General features: G+C 55.6%; 1 protein-coding gene across 2 annotated transcripts in view; it reads right to left on the minus strand.

Moving 5' to 3' along the window:
* Window positions 1-22958, minus strand: part of PLEKHM2 (pleckstrin homology and RUN domain containing M2) — a 40988-nt gene that overhangs the window by 1154 nt on the left and 16876 nt on the right. The window contains exons 2-19 of one of the 2 annotated variants that reach the window (XM_081223743.1): window positions 15253-15359; window positions 14751-14860; window positions 14072-14171; window positions 13442-13529; window positions 12414-12600; window positions 11044-11103; window positions 7556-7784; window positions 4982-5827; window positions 4601-4670; window positions 4363-4453; window positions 3963-4027; window positions 3540-3628; window positions 2807-2939; window positions 2392-2582; window positions 1966-2031; window positions 1149-1308; window positions 625-804; window positions 426-542 (exon numbers count right to left, since the gene is read on the minus strand). In XM_081223743.1, coding sequence (XP_081079869.1) covers window positions 426-542; window positions 625-804; window positions 1149-1308; window positions 1966-2031; window positions 2392-2582; window positions 2807-2939; window positions 3540-3628; window positions 3963-4027; window positions 4363-4453; window positions 4601-4670; window positions 4982-5827; window positions 7556-7784; window positions 11044-11103; window positions 12414-12600; window positions 13442-13529; window positions 14072-14171; window positions 14751-14860; window positions 15253-15359 — 2889 coding nt within the window. The remainder of the gene's footprint in view (window positions 1-425; window positions 543-624; window positions 805-1148; window positions 1309-1965; window positions 2032-2391; window positions 2583-2806; window positions 2940-3539; window positions 3629-3962; window positions 4028-4362; window positions 4454-4600; window positions 4671-4981; window positions 5828-7555; window positions 7785-11043; window positions 11104-12413; window positions 12601-13441; window positions 13530-14071; window positions 14172-14750; window positions 14861-15252; window positions 15360-22958) is intronic. The other variant, XM_081223744.1, reaches the window with a different exon arrangement.

The raw sequence follows: 22958 nt of genomic DNA on the forward strand, positions 1-22958 counted from the left end.
GGGGCCGGGAGGCGGGCCGTGGAACTCCGCCCAGGGCTGGTCCGGAGCTTCCGCGGGGCAGCCCAGCACGCGCTCAGACTGCGATCTGTCCAGGCATTCGATGAGGCCCTCTCAGCCTGGTGCTGAGCTCCGTGCCCCCATCATCCGGGCACAGCTCTAGCCCCACCGTAGGCACTTAATGCCGGCTTTTTCACGGGAACTGAGGTGGTCAGGAATGGCGTTTCCTGGGCTCTGTGCTTAGCTTTAGCCTCACACTCACTGGGAGGCAGGGTCTTGCCCCTTTGGTTTTACACATCCACGTCCATCCCAGAGTTCCTAGTGTGGTGCTGCCCCAGGCCCCCAGCTCCTGCCTCGGTCTGAGCCGTGCAGGGGCTCCTTTCCCTAGGGAAGGGCTCCACTCCTCAGGGGCCTGGGCAGCCGGGTACCTGGTAGATGGTTTTCCACCCGGAGTTCAGTGCAGATAGGAATCGGTCCAGTTCAGATGTGCAGCTCAGGTAGATGACCCAGGGTGGGAGGGGCTGCTGGCTGTCCTGGGAAAACTCCTGGGGAGAGCGGGGGCCCCAGGTGAGCAGACACAGCGCTCCTTGGGCAGGGCCTGCCTCCATCGCCCCCCACCCGGCTCACCAAGACACAGTACTCCTTGCCCGGTTCAGTGGAGACGGCGCTGATGTCGGCCAGCTGGGCGGTGCCCAGGGAGCGGAAGAAGCTGGTCTGGCAGTCCTCGTGGCACGTGAAGAGGCGGTCATCCGTGATCACCAGGCAGCAGGGGATGCAGGGGCTGGGAGTTACCCCCTGGGGGATGACCTGAAAGGCACCAGCAGAGCGGAGGGGAGGGGCAAGCTGGAGCTCTCCAGGGCTGGTCTGCACCAGGACTCCCCGCGTCAGGGGCCTGCCAGCCCCTCTGCCCCTCCCTCCGGAGGCCAGGCAGGCTCCGCCCACCTCAGGAGTACAGGGGCCGACAGGGGTGATGGTGGCAATGTCAGGCCACAGGCGGCCCTAACCTCCAGGGTTCACTCCTGGGCTGGCCCCTGGAAGTCCCATCTTGATCCTCAGAGGCTGCTGTATGACTCGCGTGGGCTTGGGGAAGGGACCCTGGGGACCCGGGGTGGGCTTGGGAGGCGGTGAGCGGTGGGGCAGGAGGCCCTCACCCCTTTGGACACGGCCTGGCAGAGGTGCTGCATCCAGTCGGCCATCTCAGCCTCGCTGCTGGCGCTCAGCTCCAGGCAGGGCCGGTCGGCGAGGATGACCTGGAAGGCGTGGGGCCGGTCCGTGGTGCTGGATCTCCGACAGCCACCGCATTGCTCCCCCCTGGGCCAGAGGCGGAGGGTGAAACGGGAGCAAGGGGGCAGGGGTCAGGGGGCACGGGCGGAGCCCCTGGGGTTGGCCTGCCCCGGAGTCCCGAGGGCTGGAGGACACCAGAAGGTGGGCCAGAGCCCTCCGGCTCGAAGGAGAGGCGCAAAGCTGCTGGGCGGCCCTGCCCCTTTTCTGTGTAACACCTTTTATCTCCGCAATCACCAAGGTTCGTCTAGATACCTGACCAGGGCCAGGTGAGGGGTTGAGAATCAGCTCTTGGCTCCCGCCCTCTCAGAATCAGCGCACATTCATTCCTGTTCCCCTTACGGGCCTGATGTTTCCTCCAAGCGTGTGTGTGTGTCCATCCTACCCATCAGGTCAAGCGCTTCCCAGGGAAAGGACTGCCTCCCCTATCAGATCGGGGGACGCCTCCCCTACCTGATGGGATCCTTTCCGGGCAGGGAGCTCCTCTTGCTTCCCCACCCTCTCCCCGTTCACCCAGGGCTCAGCAGACCCCAGGGCACTAAATGGGGGTGGGGCCGAGGGGGTGGGGAGGCTGAACCGACAGGAGGGGAGAACCAGTTCAAGCCAGGGAGGATGGGAGCCCTGAGGCTCAGGCCCAGCCGGAGCCCCAACACCTGCCCGGCACCTCCCATCGCCCAGGACACTCACCCCATGTTCACCGAGAGCAGGGGGGTGACATCAGTGCGGTCGGGATACTGGTAGAGGATCCCGTTGCTGCAGGGGCACAATGTGGCAGGGGTGAGGCCTGTCCCAGGAACTGGGGGCCACGTGGAACAGATCCCAGGGACCCCCACAGGCTGGGGCCTGAACCCCAGAGGCCAAGGAGCCCGGGGCCTGCCTTCTACTGCAGGGAGGGCGGACGAAGAACTGCAGAGGCACAGCAGGGAGCGCGTGCCCCCAGCCCTGGGGACAGCCCCGGTCTTCACCTGGGGCATTCTGGGCTTCCCTGGGCCCCAGAGGGCTGGCTCTACAGAGAAGATCTGGGATCCCAGGGGATGTCTACTCCAAAGCCCTTGACGGGGAGGGCGCTGTCCCCCATCCCAACCTCCGGGCCAGAGCTGCGGGGGCTCCCACCTGAGCACCACGAAGCACGTCTTCCAGTGCTCCTTGCCCAGGTAGGAGGTGCCCGCCTTGTAATGCAGCATGCCTTCTTTGGTGACGGCGCCCTCAGGGGGCAAGCAGTGGCAGGGGGTGCGGCCCAGGGTCTCGTCCTGGGGGTCCTGCCAGTGCACGAGCCCGTAGAAGCACACAGTAACAGTGGTTGCCTGCGGAGGGGGCAGGGGATAGAGCGCTGAGGTCTGGGCCAGAAGCAGGAGTGGCCGCTGGTGGGGTGAGGACACACCCCAAGTGGGGAGGGGCACAGGCCGGGAGGGAGAGCCCCTCCCAGGTGGGCGATGGAGAAACGCTAGAGACAGCTATTTGCACCTCTTGACCCTAACACCAGGGCTGTCATCTCGGGGACAACACCCCCTCCTCCCCAGGTGCTTACCTCACACTTAGATTCCTGGGCCACAAATTTGGCCAGTGCCAGCTTCTCCATGGTGGCATCAGTCAGGACGCTGGGGTAGGGTGGTTCCCGACAGCCCTTGATCATGGCTGACTTCAAAGAAGCCAAGAAGAACCTGTATGCGGAGTGGGGTCTGCTGTCAGAGGCCTGAGGCCCCCACCCCTCAAAGGGACATGGCATAGTCCTGGGGACTTCCGGCCTGAAGGGGTCACAGGATCTTGGGGGGAGGACCTGGCTGGAACCAGAGCTCCGGGTGGCGGGCGGGGCAGTGATGCAGCAGCAGCCCCTGATCATCAAACCGTGGCTGGGAAAGGCCGAACCCTCCCCTGTGGCCGAGGGGTCTTGGGTTGTGACCTCAAGGGAAGCAGCGGGACTTGTACAAAGACCTGATCTCAGGACAGACAGTTTCCGGATGGAAGCGCAGGGGGCACGTGTGGCCCCAAGGCCCCCCAGCCGGGCTTGCGCTTTCTCTCCTGTGGGGATCACTCCTGCCAGCCCCCTTCCTCTCTGTGGGCCACTCAGGGTCTGAGGGCACCAGTCGCTCAGCGTGCCTGTTGCCTCCCTGCTTCTCTGCCCGGCCTGCAGGCTCCAGAAGGGACTTATCTCTGCTTTCAACTCCTTTGTACCCCACTTCCCACCCTCCAGCCCAAGGGTGTGGCCAGGCCAGTGGCAGATGCTGATTCTCCAGGCCCGCAGAAGGGGGCGTGTCACTCACTCGGCCAGGGCCACGTCTGCCGTGTCCAGCAGAAACTGCTTCCTGCGGTTGGTGCACACCAGCTTCACTGTCTGCTGGTCGAGGCCCACCTGCCAGAAACCACACCCTCACATGCACACGGGGCTTGGCCGCAGCTGCCAGAAGGGGCAGCCGTGGCCAGATTGAGGGCGGGCAGGGGAGGGAGGCAGTGCACTCTGAGGTGACCACAAGGTGGGGAGGGGTGGTCAGATGTACAGCGGAGGAAGAGGTACCCTCAAGCTTGCTTCTTATCCCCGGCATCAGGTACAGAAGCTGCTCGGAGGTAAGAGCTGGCACCCACCCCCGGGGCTGAGGCAGGGGTCAGCCTTGCTCTGCAGGTCTGAGGCGGGGTGGCCCGAGGAGCCCTGCCCTACAGCACACACCAGTCGCGGAGCCTGAACTCACCGACACATAGTCAAGTTCATTGTAAGAAACAGCCTCTTCCACCAGGTATGGCTTCTCTGTGGCCCCTGAGAGAGGAGACCCCAGTGTCAATTACCCCCGGTGGCCTCTCGGTCCTCCCCCTGCTCCATTTTCTAAGACCTTTTCTCCACGAGGACCCGTCCCTGCCCTGCGCTCTGAAATGATGAGGTAGGAGAACGACATGACGTGCTCATGGAGGGGGGCCCCAGGCTCATGTCCTGGGCCAGCTGGGGCTGCTGACAACCTGCTTCATCACCACGTGCCAGGCAGCACAGAGACACTCAGGGCGGGGGGCGGGGGGAAGGCAAGGAGGGCGGCAGTCCGTCTCATCCCCCACGTGCCCTCGGCAGCTGCCCTGGCCTAGCCTGGGGGCGGCAGGCACCTTTCCGGAGCAGGTAGACGTAGCAGTCTGTGAGCAGCACGTACAGCAGCTGCAGGTTGCCCTCCATGTGCCCTGTGCTCATCCGGATCATCTGAGGGGCCGAAGCAAAGAGGTCAGGCACCGTGGCGCCCGCCCTGCCCCAGACAGCCCGCTTCCCCTTCTGAGCGGAGGCGGTGGCCCGTCCGGCCTCGCCTTTGCTGTGCTGGCTCTTGCTCATTCCTGAGATCCTGGGACTTACTTTGAGGAGCTGCTCTTCGTTTTCTCGAAACACATGGATCATGAGCAGAAGTAAGTGATTGTTGTCTACTCTGTGAGAGGGACAAGTGCAGGGAGGGCGAGGTGTCAGGCTAGGGCAGGGGCGCGAGAGGCCACAGAGGTGCACAGAGACGACACACATGCACGGGGGCGATGCAGGCACCCCGAGGTCTCATGTCTGCAGTGGCTCTGCCCCCCACCAGGAGCCAAAGTGAGGGAGGGGAGGACCGCACCCCTTCCTACCTCCCAGCCCAGGCTAGGTCTTCCAGGGGTTGTGCTTGGTGTGTTTGGAGGGCAGATGCCCAATGTGCCCTGATCCACGACAGGGGCGTCTCAGGCAAGCGGCACAGACAGACTGGCTCACCTGAACTCTGCCGAGTGGCTCATCTCAGAAGGGCTCCCCTGCCCCTCATCCACCCCGGAGTCCTCGGCGCTGCTCAGACAAGGGCTGGGCTGGTCTCGCTTGAGTCGGCAAAGAGTTTCCTGGGTCTCAGGCTCCTGCTCAGGCACAGGTCCCTCACCGACCAGGGGCAACCGGGTCTCCGGCTCCTGGGCCTCTGGCTCCTGTGTCTCCCCTGGGGTGTCCTCTAGGGGCCGAGGCGCCTGTCCCGGTCCTCGTCCTCCTCCCTCTTCTTCTTGGCCAGCAGCCGCAGGGCTACCAGGAACATGCAGCGGTTGGCCAGGCCCTGCAGGGTCATGGTGGCCGCCACCTGATGCAACAGTACCTGGACTCTCAACGGTAAAGCGGTAGAAGTCCATTGGGGCTGGAAGCCCCTCACTAAAGTCGCAAAATGGCGGCCTCTCCGGGGCGTCCCCGGGAGAGCCAGTCCGAAAGGGCTGGTTGGGGGGCTCGACGTGGGAGCACCAGGTGCTGGGGTCCAGCTGCCCGTTGAGCTGATCAATGACCTTACTCAGGGGCTGCCCCAAGCACTCCATGGAGGTGTCTTTCATCTCAGGGATAAGCAGGCCCACCTGGCCGGGCTCTGAGCGCTCGCTGCCCTCGGCTGTGCGGCCGGGCCCCTCTGTCTCCTCCTGGGCAGAGGCGAGGGTCTTGTCTGGGGAGACCCGCCCGGGGCCTGGGCTGCTGACGAGGGTGTCACCACTGCCCCGCCTGGCGCACGTGTGCTGGGTAGAGGCCGGGTGGAGTGGACTTGCTTCCTCATCCGATCTGGGCTTCTTCTTCTTGCCAATTTTCTTCTTCTTGGTGACCCTGGATGGTAGTGATGGGGAGAGGTTTGAATCTGAGCACCCCAGTACTGAGGGCAACGAGATGGGCTGGGCCCAAAGAGGTGATCTGGGACTTCCCTGGTGGCTCAGTGGTTAAGAATCCGCCTGCCAGTGCAGGGGACATGGGTTCGAGCCCTGGTCTGGGAAGATCCCACATGCTGTGGAGCAACTAAGCCCACGAGCCACAACTACTGAGCCCGTGTGCTGCAACTACTGAAGCCCATGTGCCTAGAGCCCATGCTCCGCAACAAGAGAAGCCACCGTAATGAGAAGCCGGCGCACAACAACGAAGAGCAGCCCCCGCTCGCCGCAACTAGAGAAAGGCCAAGGGCAGCAACAAAGACCCAACGCAGCCAAAAAATAAATAAAAAATTTAAAAAAATCATTTAAAAACAATGTCTTTCAAAAGAGGTGATCCTGGGCGAGGGACCTCTGAGAGCACAGCCAGAGCTTCAGTGGTCCCGGGCAGCACTAGGTGGGAGGCCGGGGGCCGACAGCAGCTCAGGCCCCAAGTACCTCCCACTGCCGGCAGAGGCAGGGCCAGCACGAGGGAGGCACAGACGGCAGCGGCCAGAGGAAGCCCTGAGCGGGTCCTGTGAGTTCTAGCTGACGGCACAACTGGGCTAGCTGTGCTCTAGGGAACAAAAACAGGCCATGGCTGGTCAGACCAGTGGCCCCCCTCTACTCAGCCTCCCCCTAGGATGTGGGCAGCCGACCCTGAGCTGACCCTTCTTTCCGTTCGGGCTCATTATGGATAATTCAAAAGAATCAAAGCCTTCTGAGCTCAAACTCCTGGCTCCTTGGTTCCGAGTTGGCTGAGGTGGGCCTGGCTAAGCAACCCTCGGTCTGAAGCACTCAAGCTGCTCTGGACTCCAACCAGCCTGTGGGAGCTGGACTCCTGGCTCCAGTCACTGGAGAGCAATTCCCCCACCTTGGGCCGGCAAGCCTCTGGGAGGTCTGACGTGCACATCTTCTTACTCAGGGTGGAGAGACTCAAGAGCAGGAGCCGGGGAGGTCAGGGAGCTGAGGAGGCTCTGGGACAAGAGTTTCCCAACCTGTCACCCACCTCCTCCTTCCCTGTTACGTCCCCAGCAGTATGATGAAGATGCTCTTCTTTCAGCGAGCCATGCTGAACTAGAATTAGTACGAATCTCAGAAATTGTGCTCTAATGTCCAAGAACTCCCTTGGAATGAAGTCTAGGCTGAAGGTGCTTTCTGGATGGACCGGCAAATGCCTCAGCAGTCTGGGCACGGCCCCAGAAGCCGGCCATGTTGATTCCTGTGTCAGCCATCTTCCAGGCTCGGGCCCTCTGTTTCCTTTTTTTTTTTTTTTTTTGCGGTACGCGGGCCTCTCACTGTTGTGGCCTCTCCCATTGCGGAGCACAGGCTCCGGACGCGCAGGCTCAGCGGCCATGGCTCACGGGCCCAGCCGCTCCGCGGCATGTGGGATCTTCCTGGACCGGGGCACGAACCCGTGTCCCCTGTCTTAGCAGGCGGGCTCTCAACCACTGCACCACCAGGGAAGCTCCTCTGTTTCCTCTTGATCAAAGAACTACTGAGCAGGGGAGAGGTACCTAGTCTCCGGGAAGATGCCCAAATGCCCTCAGCGGGGAGGAAGGTCCTAGTCTGCGTGGACTAAAAAGTGATGCTAGGAGTGGACAGGATGGACACCAGGACATTCACCAGCTTCTCGAGGCCCCTTCCCACTGACCTGATGACCTCGAGCTCTGTGCAGGTGTCTGGCAAGTCCAGGGTGTGGAGCTCCCCCTTCTCCTGAGAGGCGGTGTGCACAGGGGTGGTGTCGGAGGAGGACACTGTCTCTGCCTGGTCCTCATTGAAGGGGTTGTGGCGCTGGGTGGGACTCTTGGTGGAAGCCTTGCTGCTGGTCGGGTCCGAGGCCGTCGAGCGGGGGCCACTGACAGTGTCTGTGAGGTCTCCATCTGGGAGAACAGGAAACACGAGACAGCCCGTCAGACACCAGCTGGGGACCGCGGGCCCCCAAAGCATGCCTTATCTCAAGAGGGAGGCAGGTGAGTTCTTTTCAAGGAAATCTGATCGGGGTGGCCTTGTTTCAGGAGTAGAAGCCCCAGGCCGACAGGACACGGGATTTGTGCTTTAAGAGCAGCTTGGAGGAACGCCGTCGCCACCACCACTGGGGGCCCCCGAGTGCTCACAACAATGTGGCCAAGTTTGAGTTAAGAGCTCCAAGGTTAAGCAGCCTCCAGGCTTAAGCCCCTTGGGGATGGTGACCTTGATGCCTCAAGAGATGGGCTGCACACCTCTCAGTTTAACCTTAGAGCCTCCTTTAGCTCCAGACACCCCCGATCAGACTGAGATACCCAAAGTCCTCTGAAGGGTCCCCCACAGTGGCAGATACAAAGGAACAACGGAAGAGAGAAGAGAACCAGTATCAGAGAAAATGAGGGGTTCTGAGGCTGCGAGGCCAGGACAGGTATAGTCCAAGGGTGAGGAGTGGCGGGGAGGGGCAGGAAGGAGGACCCAGGGCGGAGGAAGCAAGAAAGGCGCGCAGAGCGGCTGCCCCTCGCTGCCACAGATGCCCTGTGGGCCCTTCTCCCTCGATATCCCACCAGGCACCCCTTTAAGGTGGGTGCTGAGAACTCCATGTCATCCAAACCTCAGCCTGCCTACTGGTCCCCTCTGGGCACACTCTCTCCTAGGGCTCCACCCTGGGAGATGACGCAGCCCCTCTAGAGGGGAGCTGGTTTAACGGCTGCCCTCACCTCCAACCGTCCATCCCAGGTCACTGGAACGGGACACAGAGGGGAGGGAGTGTCAGCATGAAAGCACATAGGGTGTTTATCCAGTGGCAGATGGGAGGCCGCCCATGCTGGCAGAATAGCCTGGGTGACAGTTAATGACAAAGCACACAGGATGTTCACGCTCCATGTGCAGCTCGCACGCATCTTGCTGGCCTTTATCTGCCAGAGGGGACGTGGCCAACATGCTTCCCACCGTCAGCCTCATCTGGAAGGGCCAACCTGCTTAGTGGATCTTGGAAACCACTGGGCAGCTGTGTGCTGATGCAGCGCATCATCAAAAGTACACTGTCTTGGGCTTCCCTGGTGGCGCAGTGGTTGAGAGTCCACCTGCCGATGCAGGGGACGCGGGTTCGTGCCCCTGTCTGGGAAGATCCCACATGCCGCGGAGCGGCTAGGCCCGTGAGCCATGGCCGCTGAGCCTGTGCGTCCGGAGCCTGTGCTCCGCAAGGGGAGAGGCCACAACAGTGAGAGGCCCACGTAACAAAAAAAAAAAAAAAGTACACTGTCTTTTAGTATAAGGACAAATGAGGGGGCAAAAAGCAACTCCCAGCTCTGCCAGAAAAACACTAGTGAAATAGGAGACTTTCTTCAGATGTCCAGGGACCCCAGCCAGGGCCCTAGTTCTCAGATGCAGAAAAGCCTGTCCTTCAGTCTGAAAGAAGCCTCCTGCCAAGCCCACGCGTTCCTGGTGCAGCCTGAGATGTGCAGTTACGTCCCCCTTGGGGAGGGGGTCCCAAGAGGTGGGCAAGCAGATCATCGGACGTGGTCAAGGCTGGGATAACCACCAGTTCTTTTTTTTCTGGCTGTGCTGCACAGCAGCATGCAGGATCTTAGTTCCCCGACCAGGGATCAAACCCGTGCCCCCTGCAGTGGGAGCGTGGAGTCTTAACCACTGGACCACCAGGGAAGTCCCTACCCCCCAGTTATGTAAATGAGCCAAGGACCATGAAAAGGCCTCCCCAATCCCCACCCCAGGGCCCAGAGCTGCCCTCCAAATCCTGCTCTCCTCCAGGTCTGAGGAGAAGACAAAGCCTTCCCAAGTAAGCTTCCAGAACCTGCTCAGGGATTCTTCAGTGCTCTAGGAACTCAGGAAAGCAGGAGATCGCTGCTGGGACAATCTCAGCCCGCCCTGGAGCCTGGTCCGGCCCAAGCAAGCAGTGTGACTGGGCTGTTAGTTCTCAGGCCACAGGGAGCTCTGGAGGGCTGCAGACGAGGGTCAGGCCCTGCTTGTCAAGTGACTGCAACAGGCAGCAGGTAGCTGGGTCAGGAGGGGGTTAGTTGTTAGAGGGGTGGGGGTGGGGTGGAATCAATGCCCAGCATGTGCGCTGCGAGAAGAGAGGCTGAAAGGATAAATGATGTTGTTATGATGGAATTCTGGATTTCAAGCTAATCTTAACTTAAAACGGGGGACTCTTCCATGGTACTCTGTTGGCCAGATGACATAATTTATTTTTCCCAATGCGATATCTTATTTCCCTCAAACTTAAGCTATTGCACACTCGCATTACTTGGGAAAAGATCATCTATCAGATGACGGCCCTAACAACACAGGGCTCACGGGAGCAGCAGGGAGAACCACCGTCCCGTGGCTCTAGGTGACCAGTCGGCACCTCCTCTTCCAGAGGCTGCCCCCCTGCCCCCATCCTGGGTGGAAGTGGCCCACAGGGCAAGAGGCTATTTAGTAAGGGGGGTCTGATTATGGCCTCAGCTTTAAGGAGGAAGGATTAACCTTCTCAGAAACATGTCCTCTGCTTGGAGTGATCCCGGGAATCCTGGGAATAGCTCATGACTGTTCTCAAGCCCAGAAGTGGCGTCACCAGCAGAAAAATGCCCAAGCATTGCTGCCACCTAGCGGACAGGGTGGGAGGGTTGACAGATTTTATTTTAGTCAGCCTTAAAACTTCAGAGAATCTCCCTAGAGGGAGTTTCAGTCATGCCAGGGCAATTTCCCTCGTTTGGACCTCAATCTCTTTCAAAAACACCCAAGAGGAAGCCATTAAGAACAGAATCAAGCCCCTCTGCCTTTGCTTCCCGATGCTTCTGATACAGAAGCGCATCTGACCTAAATAGGAGCTTTCAACCCACACGTTCAAAGGCAGTGTTTCCCTGTGCACATCTGGTGCATCGACTGGCACTGGAATCAGGAAGGGTGATCCGTGTGTCCCCGAAACGCAGACACTTAGCGACTCCACAAGGCCACTGCATAAAGGCAGGAGTCCTGCCCTGGGAGAAGGGGTTGGCCTAGGACTCAAGGTCAAGTTCTCCTACTGCAGAATTCCATCTACCAGAACACCAAACTTGGCTTGATTATGATCATTGACGTTATTATAAATAATAAGCTGATTTTGAATCATGCAGCAAGCTTGGTATGGAAACGTTGCAAAACAGGAAAAGAGGGTAACAGCAGACTCTGTCCCACCTTCCCAGTCTGTGCTGGGTACAGACGGCACTGCTGGAAACACATCTCCAAAATCATAATCTATAAAAATGAGGGACAAAACTGAAGATTAGAAACACAGGCAGTGGAAGGGCAGGGAGGGTGGGGGCAACAGGGTGGGAGACATTGGGAGAAAACAAGAGAGGAAAAATTAAACTTTCTACATTTTATCTGACAACCTCAGGGGAACTCTGAGGACCCCAGCTCCTTCTCAGCTCCGGTACTGGCCCAGGAGCCTCTGACCAGCTGGAAAGACCTGGGGGCAATCGGTTCCAACCCCAGAAGGACACGGCTCCCCTGTACCTAACCTCCTTTCCTTCCCTCCACCCCCAGCAGCTGAGATGAGGTGGGCTCAAGGGGACACTTCTTTCCCTGGGCAATGTGGCCGCTCCCTTGAGGCCCGTCCCTCAGGCTTCTGGCGGCAGCCCCTGAGCCCAACCCAAGGAGACTGAGCTGCCGTCTCCTGCTTCTGCAACGAGCAACACAAGCCTTGCTAACAGTGAGTCTATGTCCCTCCCTGGGACATAGCGCCACAGCACAGGCAGAAATAAAGAAAGAAGAAGGTCAAGGTCTCAATGTGAATGCAACCCTAGGGAGTCCCTGGGGCTGAACTTGTGCTTGGAGCCCCTTCCCTGGAGGTGGGGTGGGATGCCATAAATGAAGAGCTCTGGTTTCCCACAGGGGACGAAGGTGGGAAAGCAGCCAGTTTTATTAGATGAACACGGAGGCCAAAGGTTTGGAAGAAATCAGGTTGTTCCAACCAGTTGTTGGACCAAAACAACCAATGACCTACAGGCGTGAGGACGTTCTTTTTCAGTCTTTGGTGGCATGCGTGTGACCACCTCCAACATGCTGGCAGGTATGGGAGGGACTCGGAGATCGATGGACCCGTGGGAAAGGGGGGCGAGTCTTCCTCTAAACTTTACACCCATCGGGTCCTCCCTCCTCCTTCTAGGGGTTGCTTATAGCCTCTTTCCACCTAGAATCGAGGGTAGGATGAACTCCCCCGAAGTGGGTGGCAATCACCCCTGAAATGTCAGGAAGAGTTTCCAGGCTGCCCTGCTAATCCCCCCGACCTAAAAGAACTGCCCTGGGCATATGGCTACAGGTTTCTGGAAAAGGGTCTAACATTCATAAGATCTCATTTTGGCTTTTTACCCCCAGTATCAGTGTTTGAGCCACCACAGGGACTCTGAGGAAATGAAGATCTGGGAAACGACTGGCCTCGTTTAACTCCGAATTTCCACCACTGGCCCGGAACCAGCCAAGAAAGACTCCCCTCAGCCAGGCTTACCCGGCTCCGAATCCGTTTCGCCACAGAGGCCAGACCCCTCCCCGCCCCGGGCACTCACCCTCACTAGACGGGGCGATGGCACTGTCGTCCCACTCCAGGGTGGTGGAGGTGACGGAGTTGAAGGAGTTGAGGGAGAGGCTGTCCGAGCCGTGGACCGAGCTGGGGAGGCGGTCTTCAAAGTCCAGCAGGTACTGGGGTTTGTAGTAGTCGGGCATGTAGGGGGCCAAGTCTAAGTAGGGGGCGTCCTGGGGAGAGAGGGGGAGAGGCAGGCTTGGGTGACAGGAGGCCTCGGTGGGCCCAAAGGCACAGCCTTCCGAGGATCTGCCTTCACACCCTCCCAGGCTGGTTTTTCTTTGGAAATCTATGTCCTTAAGGTGCTAAATCCAGAAATAAGCTGTTAAAAGGAGGACTGTGAACGGCTGTGGACTTGGGGCCCAGAGATGACAGTGCCTACTGGGCCTTCTGACCCTCCTTGACCTCTTGTATTAGAGTCGCTCATTTGCTCCAGTTTCTACTACTTTTCAGTAGCCAAGTTCCTCTTCTGGTCTGTGCTGTCGGGGTTGGGACCTAGGCTGGTGACCCGATTAGGACGGGGCGGCTGCGTGCATCTTGACAAGACTGCAGAGGAGCCTCTGCAGCTCCTGGGCCACCCTGCACCTCTCCAGTGCGTGACCGTGACCGTGACCGTGAGGGAGGCCGGGAAGCAGGGAGCTGAGAGGCTTTTGCAGGATCCCGGGAGGCACAGGGATGAAGCTGCCTCGTCTCTCGACAACGACTCACGCCCTGGACTCACGTCCTGATCACGAAGGAGAATACTCCAGTGCTAAAACGCTCCAGGCAATGCGGCTTTTCTCCAATGTGGGACAGAGAGACAGGAAGGAGTCCCCCAAACCAGCAATTCTGGCCAAGAGAGAATCACCTCAACCCCACACCGTTCCACTGGGCAGACCCTGAGCTGTTCCCTCACCTGAACGGAAAGGACGACGCTCGGACTCAGTCACACCCGTCAGGCTCCCTGAGAGGGACCACGCGCCCAACCCGCCCGCCCCTCTGCCCCCACGAGCAGCGAGAGCCGTGGCGTCTCACCAGGTCCAGGTCGAACCGAATGAACTCCAGCCCAGACACCAAGGTCAGGAAGAGGGTCAGGTGGTCATGGCTGCAGACCAGGGCATTCCTGCGAGACACGGGAAGGGGCGAGGGTCGTTCTGGGTCTGGTTTCCAGCGCGGCCCCATGGCCCCCGCCAAGCCAGCTGCGCTGAGGTTGGGCGTGTGACATCCCTCCACCCAGAGCTTGATGCGGCCTCCACCCACCCCCTTCCAGCACTCTCCGGCTGGCTCTGGAGCCAGACGACACTTTACTGCCCTGCCTGTGTCGGGGCCAGCAGCAGCTCTCGGCAGCTGCTCTAAATCCCCTGTTCCCGCAGCAACCCCAGCGGAGGCTGAGCCTCCAGTCAGGACTGAGGCCTGGGTGGGGGATCCGGCAGGGGCCGACTAGGCACCAGACCGCTCACAGGAGCCCGGCTGGAATCAGCACACCTGGCCAGGGCCGTCACAGGCAAGCTCCACTGGCCCTCTGGCCATCGCTGACGTGTCGTCAGCACGCACCGCCAGGCTAGGCCTCGGGGTGCCACAGTGTGGCGTCTGCGTGTGACAGGAGACATTGGGACGGGGCTCGGGCGTCCTGGAGCGGCGTGAGACGGCGCCCCGGACACTCACTTGACGTAGTACTTGTGCAGGAGACCCAGGTTCTCCTGGAACAGCCGCAGGTAGCTCTCCAGGGAGTTCTCGTTGAGGGCCAGGTACAGCCAGGCCCGGCCTGCAGACAAAGGGCAGGAGTAAGCCAGTAAGGGGTGCTGGCTTTCCTTGGCCCAGCAAGGGAGGGAAGGGCAGGAAGAGCAGGAAGAATGACCGCGGGGAGCGAGCGCCCCAGCAGCCTTCTCTCCTGATGGAGCGCCGCACCCTGAGATCTTGATTTTCCCCATCAGACCCTAGCTTGTAACTGGCCAGGAAACTTGGATGAACGGGGCAGATCGCAAACTCCAGATGGGTTGAGAAATGCAAGGACTTTTCACTGATCCTGTAGCTGACACTGACCCTGGCTCAGGGAGAGAGGCGAGACCCCCCCAACTAGGTGCTCGGGCTGGGATCTGGTAGGAGCCCCGCTCTCTTCAGCATCTCACTTTCCCTCCTCACAGCCACGATGTTCTGGCCAAATGTCGTGTGCGGGAAGAAGAGAGGCCTCGTGGAGGCCGCTGGCATTTTAACCAGCCTCCGCCACTGGACACCACAAGGCACCCGGCCTCCCAGGCGGACCCTGAGGTCACACCTGAGCCCCAAGCTGCCCACAGGGAGGGCGGGACTGGTCCCTTCGCCGAGTCCACCTGGTACTACTCACTGCGTCCCAGGTTGGTGGCCACGTGCTGCAGCACCTCGATCTGCTTGATGGCCTCTCTCCGGGTGAAATGCACCACGAGCACCCAGTAGCCAGATGAGAGGTCTTGCAGTCTGAGAAAATAGGACAGGAGCTGCTATGACCTAAACAGGGCCACCCTGGGAAGCTGCAGTCAGTTGGTCCACCAGCCTTCGTGTCAGGAGGAAGCTCAAGGCTGAAAGCGAGGGATTCCCAGCGGGACCCCCAGGCAACCACCAGGCCTTCACACCATCATTTCGTCTGTCACTAATCCTTTCCCCAGTCATTCATGCCCGCTCAGAGACGGATTACTGGGATAACCCCAGACAGTCTGCAGCCCACCTGAGCGAGACAAATCGTTTTCTGCTAAAGGAAAGAAGAAATAAAAGGCAGACAAGGCTAGGGACTGCCCTCTGGAGGCTACTCACGGCCTCAGGGGTCCTGCCCCGCTGCTCTGTACAGTCCTCTCCAGAGGCCACCTCCTTACCCATAGAGCAGGGCGTGGTCCAAGTGCTCACACAGACGCTGGAGGACCTTATCGTGGTTCCGGATGGCAGGGGTCTCATCTTCACATGCAGCAAAGTAGCTCTGCAACTGAAAGGAAAAAAAAAGAAGTTCCCCCAGATTAGAAATGGATAATAAAGAGGAGGGCCATGGAAGTTCTGGAATCAAGAAGGTAGCTGAGGGGGCTTCGCTGGTGGCGCAGTGGTTGAGAGTCCGCCTGCCGATGCAGGGGACGCGGGTTCGTGCCCCGGTCCGGGAGGATCCCACATGCTGCGGAGCGGCTAGGCCCGTGAGCCATGGCCGCTGAGCCTGCGCGTCCGGAGCCTGTGCTCCGCCCCGGGAGAGGCCACAACAGTGAGAGGCCCGCGTACCGCAAAAAAAAAAAAAAAAAGAAGGTAGCTGAGAAAACCAGTCAAAGGATGTATCTGTGTTGACCAACAGAGAGTCGACCTCAAACTGCCTACACCAACTGCTTATCCTATACTGCATGTTCCAGAAGGCACAGGAGGACACTTAGAGCCCAGTCCCCACGAGGCACTCAGTAAGTGCTTGGCACGATGACAGCTGGATGCTGGTGAGGAATTCATGGTCTATGATGTGGGTCTCCGGTGGTACCAGGCTTCAAGCCAGGGCCACCGAGCTACACAACTCCAGGGGCACTACCTACAGTGCTATGTATATAAATGAACACTCAGTGCCCAGTGTAAATCCCCCTGCCCCGCCCCTGGAGTTGGCCACACAGTGGCCCTGCCTGGAGCTGTCCCTCTGCACAAACTAAGGGCTGATGGACGTGGGCACCTGCTCCGACGGCCTTCTTGCCAGAGGCTGACATGGGACGCTGGACTTACCTGAGGAAGCTGGCCAGGCTGGATATGGATCCAGGGACCTGCCAGGCTCAGGTCAAGCCCCACACCAAGAAGGACACTGTTCCCAGGCTGGACTAAAAGGAGATTTGGCCAGTAGGCGAGATGAGCTGCAGCGCTGAGGAAACCCCAGCAGGCTGATGGAGGCGAGGGCAGCTGGCTCAGCTCTGTTAAGGCCCAGGAAGCCCAGATCAGGACTGAGTTCTCTGCAGCCACAGTGAGGAGGGGGCCCTGTCAGGCGAAGCGGCAGGAGAAAAGTCTTTCCCACTTCATTGGGCCACACTCTGGTCTGCTGCTGCCGTTCTGAGGGCCAGAAGTGGGACGAACACACACAAAAAGAGCACTCGTCCCTGTGCACCCGTCTCAGGTTGAAGCTCCTGGCTCTGGGGAAACGTGCTCTCAAGTTTTTTCTGGAAGCAGTGGTAGAGACAGCAGCAGCAGACAGGACACACCGACCACACCAGCAAGCACGCGCTCTTGGCGAGAAGCCAACAATGCAGCTCCCACAACAAAAATAGCTCCTCTTACTCTGTGGCCTGGAGTAAGCCCAGCAGCCCTGCTGGCCCCGGACAGGCCTCGGTCCCGCAGGGTCTGCGCCTCCTTCCAAGAGGCTGGCAAAACAGAGCCCCAGGAGGAGAGGTTTCTAGAACTGAAAGAAAGAGCAAAGGGCCTACGAAAACTGCAGCGGCCGAAGGTCACTGCACGGGTTAGTGCTGAGAACTGTGACATCGGGGTCCAGCTTGTTTTTTTTTTTTTTTTTTTTTTAATTTCAAAATCCAAGTAAATCTGAGATCAGAGATTCTTAGATGTTAGAACTGGAAGGATCTTTAGAGAACTAGTATAACTCCCCTTATTAAAGAAGGAAAACAGAGGCTTATTTATTTTCTTGATTATAAAAGTAGCCACACCCACCATGCTTGAAAAACATGGAAAAGTTTAAAATTTTACTGATTTTGACGCGCGGGCCCAGCGGCCATGGCTCACGGGCCCAGCCGCTCCGTGACATGTGGGATCTTCCCGGACCGGGGCACGAACCCGCGTCCCCTGCATTGGCAGGCGGACTCTCAACCACTGCGCCACCAGGGAAGTCCCCTGATTTATTTTTAAACAGAGAAGGTGACTAAGGCCAACAAAGGTTAAGTCCTTCACTATGATTTTCAGCTAAGTGAGGGAGCCACGGCTGGAACTCGGACTCCTTTTTCAGGTCAAGATACCTTAAAAAATAAATATTCTGAAAGCAGTATTTGCTCATTGTAAAAGTTTAAGCAACATGGAAGTGTGTATAAATGTAAAGACCTCCTCTCCCCTGTCCCCCACTGTGAACAGCCTGTGTGTGTGCCCTCCCAACTCTTTTCCTGCATACATAGACTTAAAAAAAAAAAGTGAAATGGGATCACACTGTACTCATTGTTCTGAAATCTTTTTCTTAATAGAAAAAGATTTAATAAGCCATTTTTCTAGACTATTTTGTTTAATTGATCCATTGTTTCTTCCAATACGTCAAATGTATACTTCCATATCATTACATACAGATCCACTCCATTATTATTTTATTTTTTTTGCGGTACACGGGCCTCTCACTGTTGTGGCCTCTCCCGTTGCGGAGCACAGGCTCCGGACACGCAGGCTCAGTGGCCATAGCTCACGGGCCCAGCCGCCCCGTGGCATGTGGGATCCTCCCGGACCGGGGCACGAACCCGTGTCCCCTGCATCGGCAGGCGGACTCTCAACCACTGCGCCAACAGGGAAGCCCTCACTCCATTCTTTTTTACAGCCACAAGTGTATTCTAAAATATGCTGTACCATGCTTTAACTGTTGTTAGATATAGCTGTTGTCTCTACTTCTTTGATAGCACACATAATATTGCAATGTACATCCGGGGATGCCTGGGTGGGTATTTCTGTATGGTGGAACAGTATATAGAGTGGAAACACAGAGCTGAAGAACATGCATATTTACAATTTGGCTGGGTCTTGCCATTTGCCCTTTTAAAATGTTGGATTGATTTACACTCCATCATGCTGGCCAACACTGGATATAGTTAGTCTAATTTCTGCCAGTCCAGTTGGTGAAAAGTAGTATCTAATTGTTTCAAATTGTACTCCTCTGATCACTAATGCAGTGGAACATCCTATTAGCCATTTGTATTTCTTTTTCTGTGAATTGCCTATTTAGACCTCTGCCCAACCTTCTCCTGTTTGCTTTTTTTCTTTTTTAAAGGGTACAGCCACTCTGGAAAACAGTTTGGCAGTTTCTTTATTTTTTAAATTAGTTAATTAATTAGTCAATCAATTAATTAATTAATGGCTGTGTTGGGTCTTCGTGGGTGCGCACGAGCTTCCTCTAGTTGCGGCAAGTGGGGGGCTACTCTTCATTGCAGTGCGCGGGCCTCTCATTGCGGTGGCTTTTCTTGCTGTGGAAAACGGGTTCTTGGCATGCGGGCATCAGTAGTTGTGGCTCAAGGGCTCTAGAGCATAGGCTCAGTAGTTGTGGTGCCCAGGCCCAGCTGCACCTTGGCATGTGGGATCCTCCCGCACCAGGGTTCAAACCCGTGTGCCCTGCGCTGGCAGGTGGATTTTTAAACACTGCGCCACCCAGGAAGCCCTGCTTGTTTTTTTCTTATTGCTGTGTTGAAGCTCTTTGTTTGTTAAAGTTTTAATCTTGTATGTTGCTATGTGGGATGTTTTTGTTTTCATTTGTTTTTGCCCAGTGTCAACTGACCTTTCTTTATTTTGTTTTTCAGTTGGCCTTTAAACCTTGCTTATGGTACTTTTATTTTTCCTATTGAGAAATTCTTATTTTTTTTTGTATAGTCAAATCTGTCAATCTTTTCCTTTATAGTTTCCCATTTTTCCCAGTCTAATATTACAAAAGTACCTTTATTCTTCTATAGTTTTAGGACTTTCTTGGTTTCTTTTTTAATGTTTAGATTTTTATGTGTGGCATGAAGTGAGGATCCAGCTTTATTAATTTCTGAATGGATAACCCATTTTCCACATTTATTAGTAGTCCCTGACTGATTTGTGATTTAATAAGCCATTGTTCTAGACTGTTTTGTTTAACTGATCCATTGTTTCTTCCAGTGCCAGTCCCCTACTTCTAAGTATTTTCACTTCATTCAACATTTTGATATGGATAGAATGAGGCCACCCCACTCCCCAAGCCTTCTTTTTCAAAACTGTCTTGACTATTCTGGCACATTCTTTTAGAATAGTATTTCATTACAATTACTTTCTGGATTTGGAGGTGAATTATACTGAATCCAGAGATTATTTGGAAGAGAAATGGTATTTTTTGGGTTGTTTTTTTTTTTTTTTTTTTTTTTTTTTTTTGCAGTACGCGGGCCTCTCACTGCCGTGGCCTCTCCCATTGTGGAGCACAGGCTCCGGACGCGCAGGCTCAGCGGCCATGGCTCACGGGCCATGCCGCTCTGCGGCATGTGGGATCCTCCCGGACCGGGGCATGAACCTGTGTCCCCTGCATCGGCAGGCAGACTCTCAACCACTGCGCCACCAGGGAAGCCCGAGAAATGGTGATTTTGCAAAACTGAGTCTTTCCATCCACGAACATGGAATTTTTTTTTCCATTTATGCATGTCTTCTTTTACATACTTTGGTAAGTTTTCCAGCTTTCTCTGGATAGGTCTTGCACATTTGAAGGGGAGAGGCTGCATACATACACATGGTACTAAGAGTTAGGGAACAGTCTGTAACCAGGAGACAATTAACCAGGAGACAATTTCTGCAAAAAGTGTAACAGAAAGAGTGTATAACATGGTGGTGAAGGGCAAGGGCTCTGGACAGGAAACATGGGTCCAAAGACTGGCTCTGCTACTATAGAGCTGAGTAGCTTTGGCAAATTACTTAACCCTCTAACCCTCATTTTTTTTCTCATCTGTAAAATGGATTCAAAAGATTCTTTAGAGCTGAGCTGTCCAATACAGTAGCCACTAGCTACATGTGACTATTTGGATTTAATTAAATTTAAAATTAAACAAAAGTAAAAATCCAGTTCTTTAGTTGCACTAGCCCCATTTCAAATGTTCAGTGGCTAGTGGCTACTGTACTGGACAGTGTAGATATAGATAACAGTCCATTATTGCAGAAAGGTCTATTGGTTTAGGGGATCAAATGATATAAAGCATGCAAAAGGCTTAGCATAGATCCTGGTAAGCAACGAGTGCTCAGTAAACATTAGCCAAGATTCTTTTATCTATCTATCAGCTGCGTTGCGTCTTCGTTGCTGCGTGCGGGCTTTCTCTAGTTGCGGTGTGCAGGGGCTACTCTTTGTTGCGGTGAGCCGGCTTCTCATTGCGGTGGCTTCTGTTGCGGAGCACAGGTTCTGAGAAAGTGGGCTGCAGTAGTTGTGGCTCACGGGCTCTAGAATGCAGGCTCAGTAGTTGTGGCGCACGGGCTTAGCTGCTCCACAGCATGTGGAATCTTCCCGGACCAGGGCTTGAACCTGTGTCCCCCACATTGGCAGGTGGATTCTTAACCACTGCGCCACCAGGGAAGCCCCTAGCCAACATTCTTAAGAATAATGAAGCCACGGTGACGGATCATGCAGCATTATTTACAATAGCCAAGCTATGGAAGAAACCTCAGTGTCCATCGACAGATGAATGGATAAAGAAGTGGTATATATACAATGGAATATTACTCAGCCATAAAACAGAACAAACAAACAAACATAACAAAACCGATACAGACTCATAGCTACAAAGAACAAACTGGTGGTTTGCTAGAGGGGAGAGGGGTGGAGGGATGGGCAAATTAGGTGAAGGGGACTAAGAGGTACAAACTTTCAGTCATAAAATAAATAATTCACGGGGATGTAATGTACAGCAGCAGTCCCCAACCTTTTTGGCACCAGGGACCTGTTTTTTGGAAGACAATTTTTCCACGGACGGGGGCAGGAGGATGGTTTCGGGATGATTCAAGTGCATTACGTTTATTGTGCATTTTATTTCTATTATTATTATGTTGTAATACACAATGAAATAATTATACCACTCACCATAGTGCTGACAGGAGGTGGAGCTCGGGCGGAAATGCGAGCGATGGGGAGCGGCTGTAAATGCAGATGCAGCTTCGCTCGCTCGCCCGCCACTCACCTCCTGCTGTGCAGCCCGGTTCCTAACAGGCCATGGACCGGTACCAGTCCGTGGCCCAGGGGTTGGGGACCCCTGACGTACAGCATAGGGAATATAGTCAATAATATTGTAATAACTTTGTACGGTTACTTATCATAGTGATCATTTTATAATGAATAGAAATATCGAATCACTATGTTGTACACTTGAAACTAATATAATATTGTAAGTTAATTACATTTCAAATAAATAAATAAATAGAAGGAACAGTGAACCCATATTCTTAGCCACACCAGTGACACACCACTTAGCTAAACGTAAGTTCAGGGGCAAAGAGGACTCGGTGATGTTCTCTGCTCTCAAGAACCAGGATTCTGCTCACCAGCTCATCAGCAGGTGGTTCCAAAGCCTATTCTTTAACCACTCTTTTACAGCAGGTTGAAAAAAATTTTTCCATTATCTCAGGGAACAAGGAGACCTTCAATCAATGTGACAACCCAGCACAGTTCTTGAGAGGAGCAGGAAGGCGAAAGGGACTGTCTCTGAGTCAGTGATGGGAGAATTTCAGGAGCTCCGTCAACAGCTTGAGCTCACACTCTGGGAGCTGGTCAGAAAGCACCACATAAAGATGCACAGCTGGAGTCTTCTTCCCCCGCCATGGAGAGGCAGCTGCGAGGAGCCACTCACGGCACCAGGAAGGTCACAGGCTCTGAAAGTGGGAGGAGAGCAAACATCGAGGCCTCACTTGAGGGCCCCTGAGCAAGCGAATCAATGAAATGAGGATAATGGACACAACGGTGCCTGGAAGCACAGCTGCCAAATTTTATTCCAAGTTACTCTTCAGTTACACACAATTCTTGCTGGTGGAGCTACCACTGGCTGTAATTAGAGCCATCATTTATTGAATGCTTGTTATGTGCACTAGGAAGGCGGCAGACAACTTGGATTTGAACGTGGGCTCTGCTGCTCACTCACCGTGTGGCCTTGGGCAAGTTACTTAACCTCTCTGAACTCAGCTTCCTGCTCTACAGCCCTACAGGTTGGGTGAGGGTTCAGATGATACCTTAGCTGTTTATCAAAGAGCACGACGCCTTGGAAACACTTCATAAATGTAAGCAACTGTGATGACGTACTTCACAAACACCACTTAACTTAATCATCACAGCAACCCCGTAAAGTAGGTCACAGAGCTAGTAAGTGGCAGAGGCAGATTTTCAAGCCAGGTCTTCTCATCCAACCTGGCTTCAAGATCCCCGAGTGAATGACGTACGTAAAGTGTTGTTCTAATATGCTGTTCTAATATGTTGTAGGAGAACCCAAGAAAGTGAAACGCAGTCCCCTCTTCTTTAAGTCACAGGAACTAAAAAGCCCACGGTGCACATGAGACCAGTGTCTTCTGCAGCTCTGCTTCCTGGAAGATGGATGGAGGAGAAAGGCTGGTGCGGCTCCTTTAAGAAGAAAGCTTGCCTGCTCTCTCCATCCTTGTGCCCCGAGTTGGCCTCTTTCCAGCAGTGAGGAAGTGTACTGTTTGGTTAAATCAGCCACAGTTGCTTCAGGAGGAGCTTTCCTCACTTCTGGGAAGAAATCCATCCTGCTGATCAGACTGCCAAGTGGTTCTGAGTGTTTCCTTTATGCCCATGAAAATTTGGGGAAAAGGCTGAAAATTTCACAATTAGTAGGGGTCTAGAGCAGGGGTCAGCAAACTATGGCCAGTGGGTCTGCCTCCTATTTTT

Source organism: Mesoplodon bidens, assembly GCF_964165515.1.
Source record: "Mesoplodon bidens genome assembly, chromosome: 2".
NCBI lineage: Eukaryota > Metazoa > Chordata > Mammalia > Artiodactyla > Ziphiidae > Mesoplodon > Mesoplodon bidens.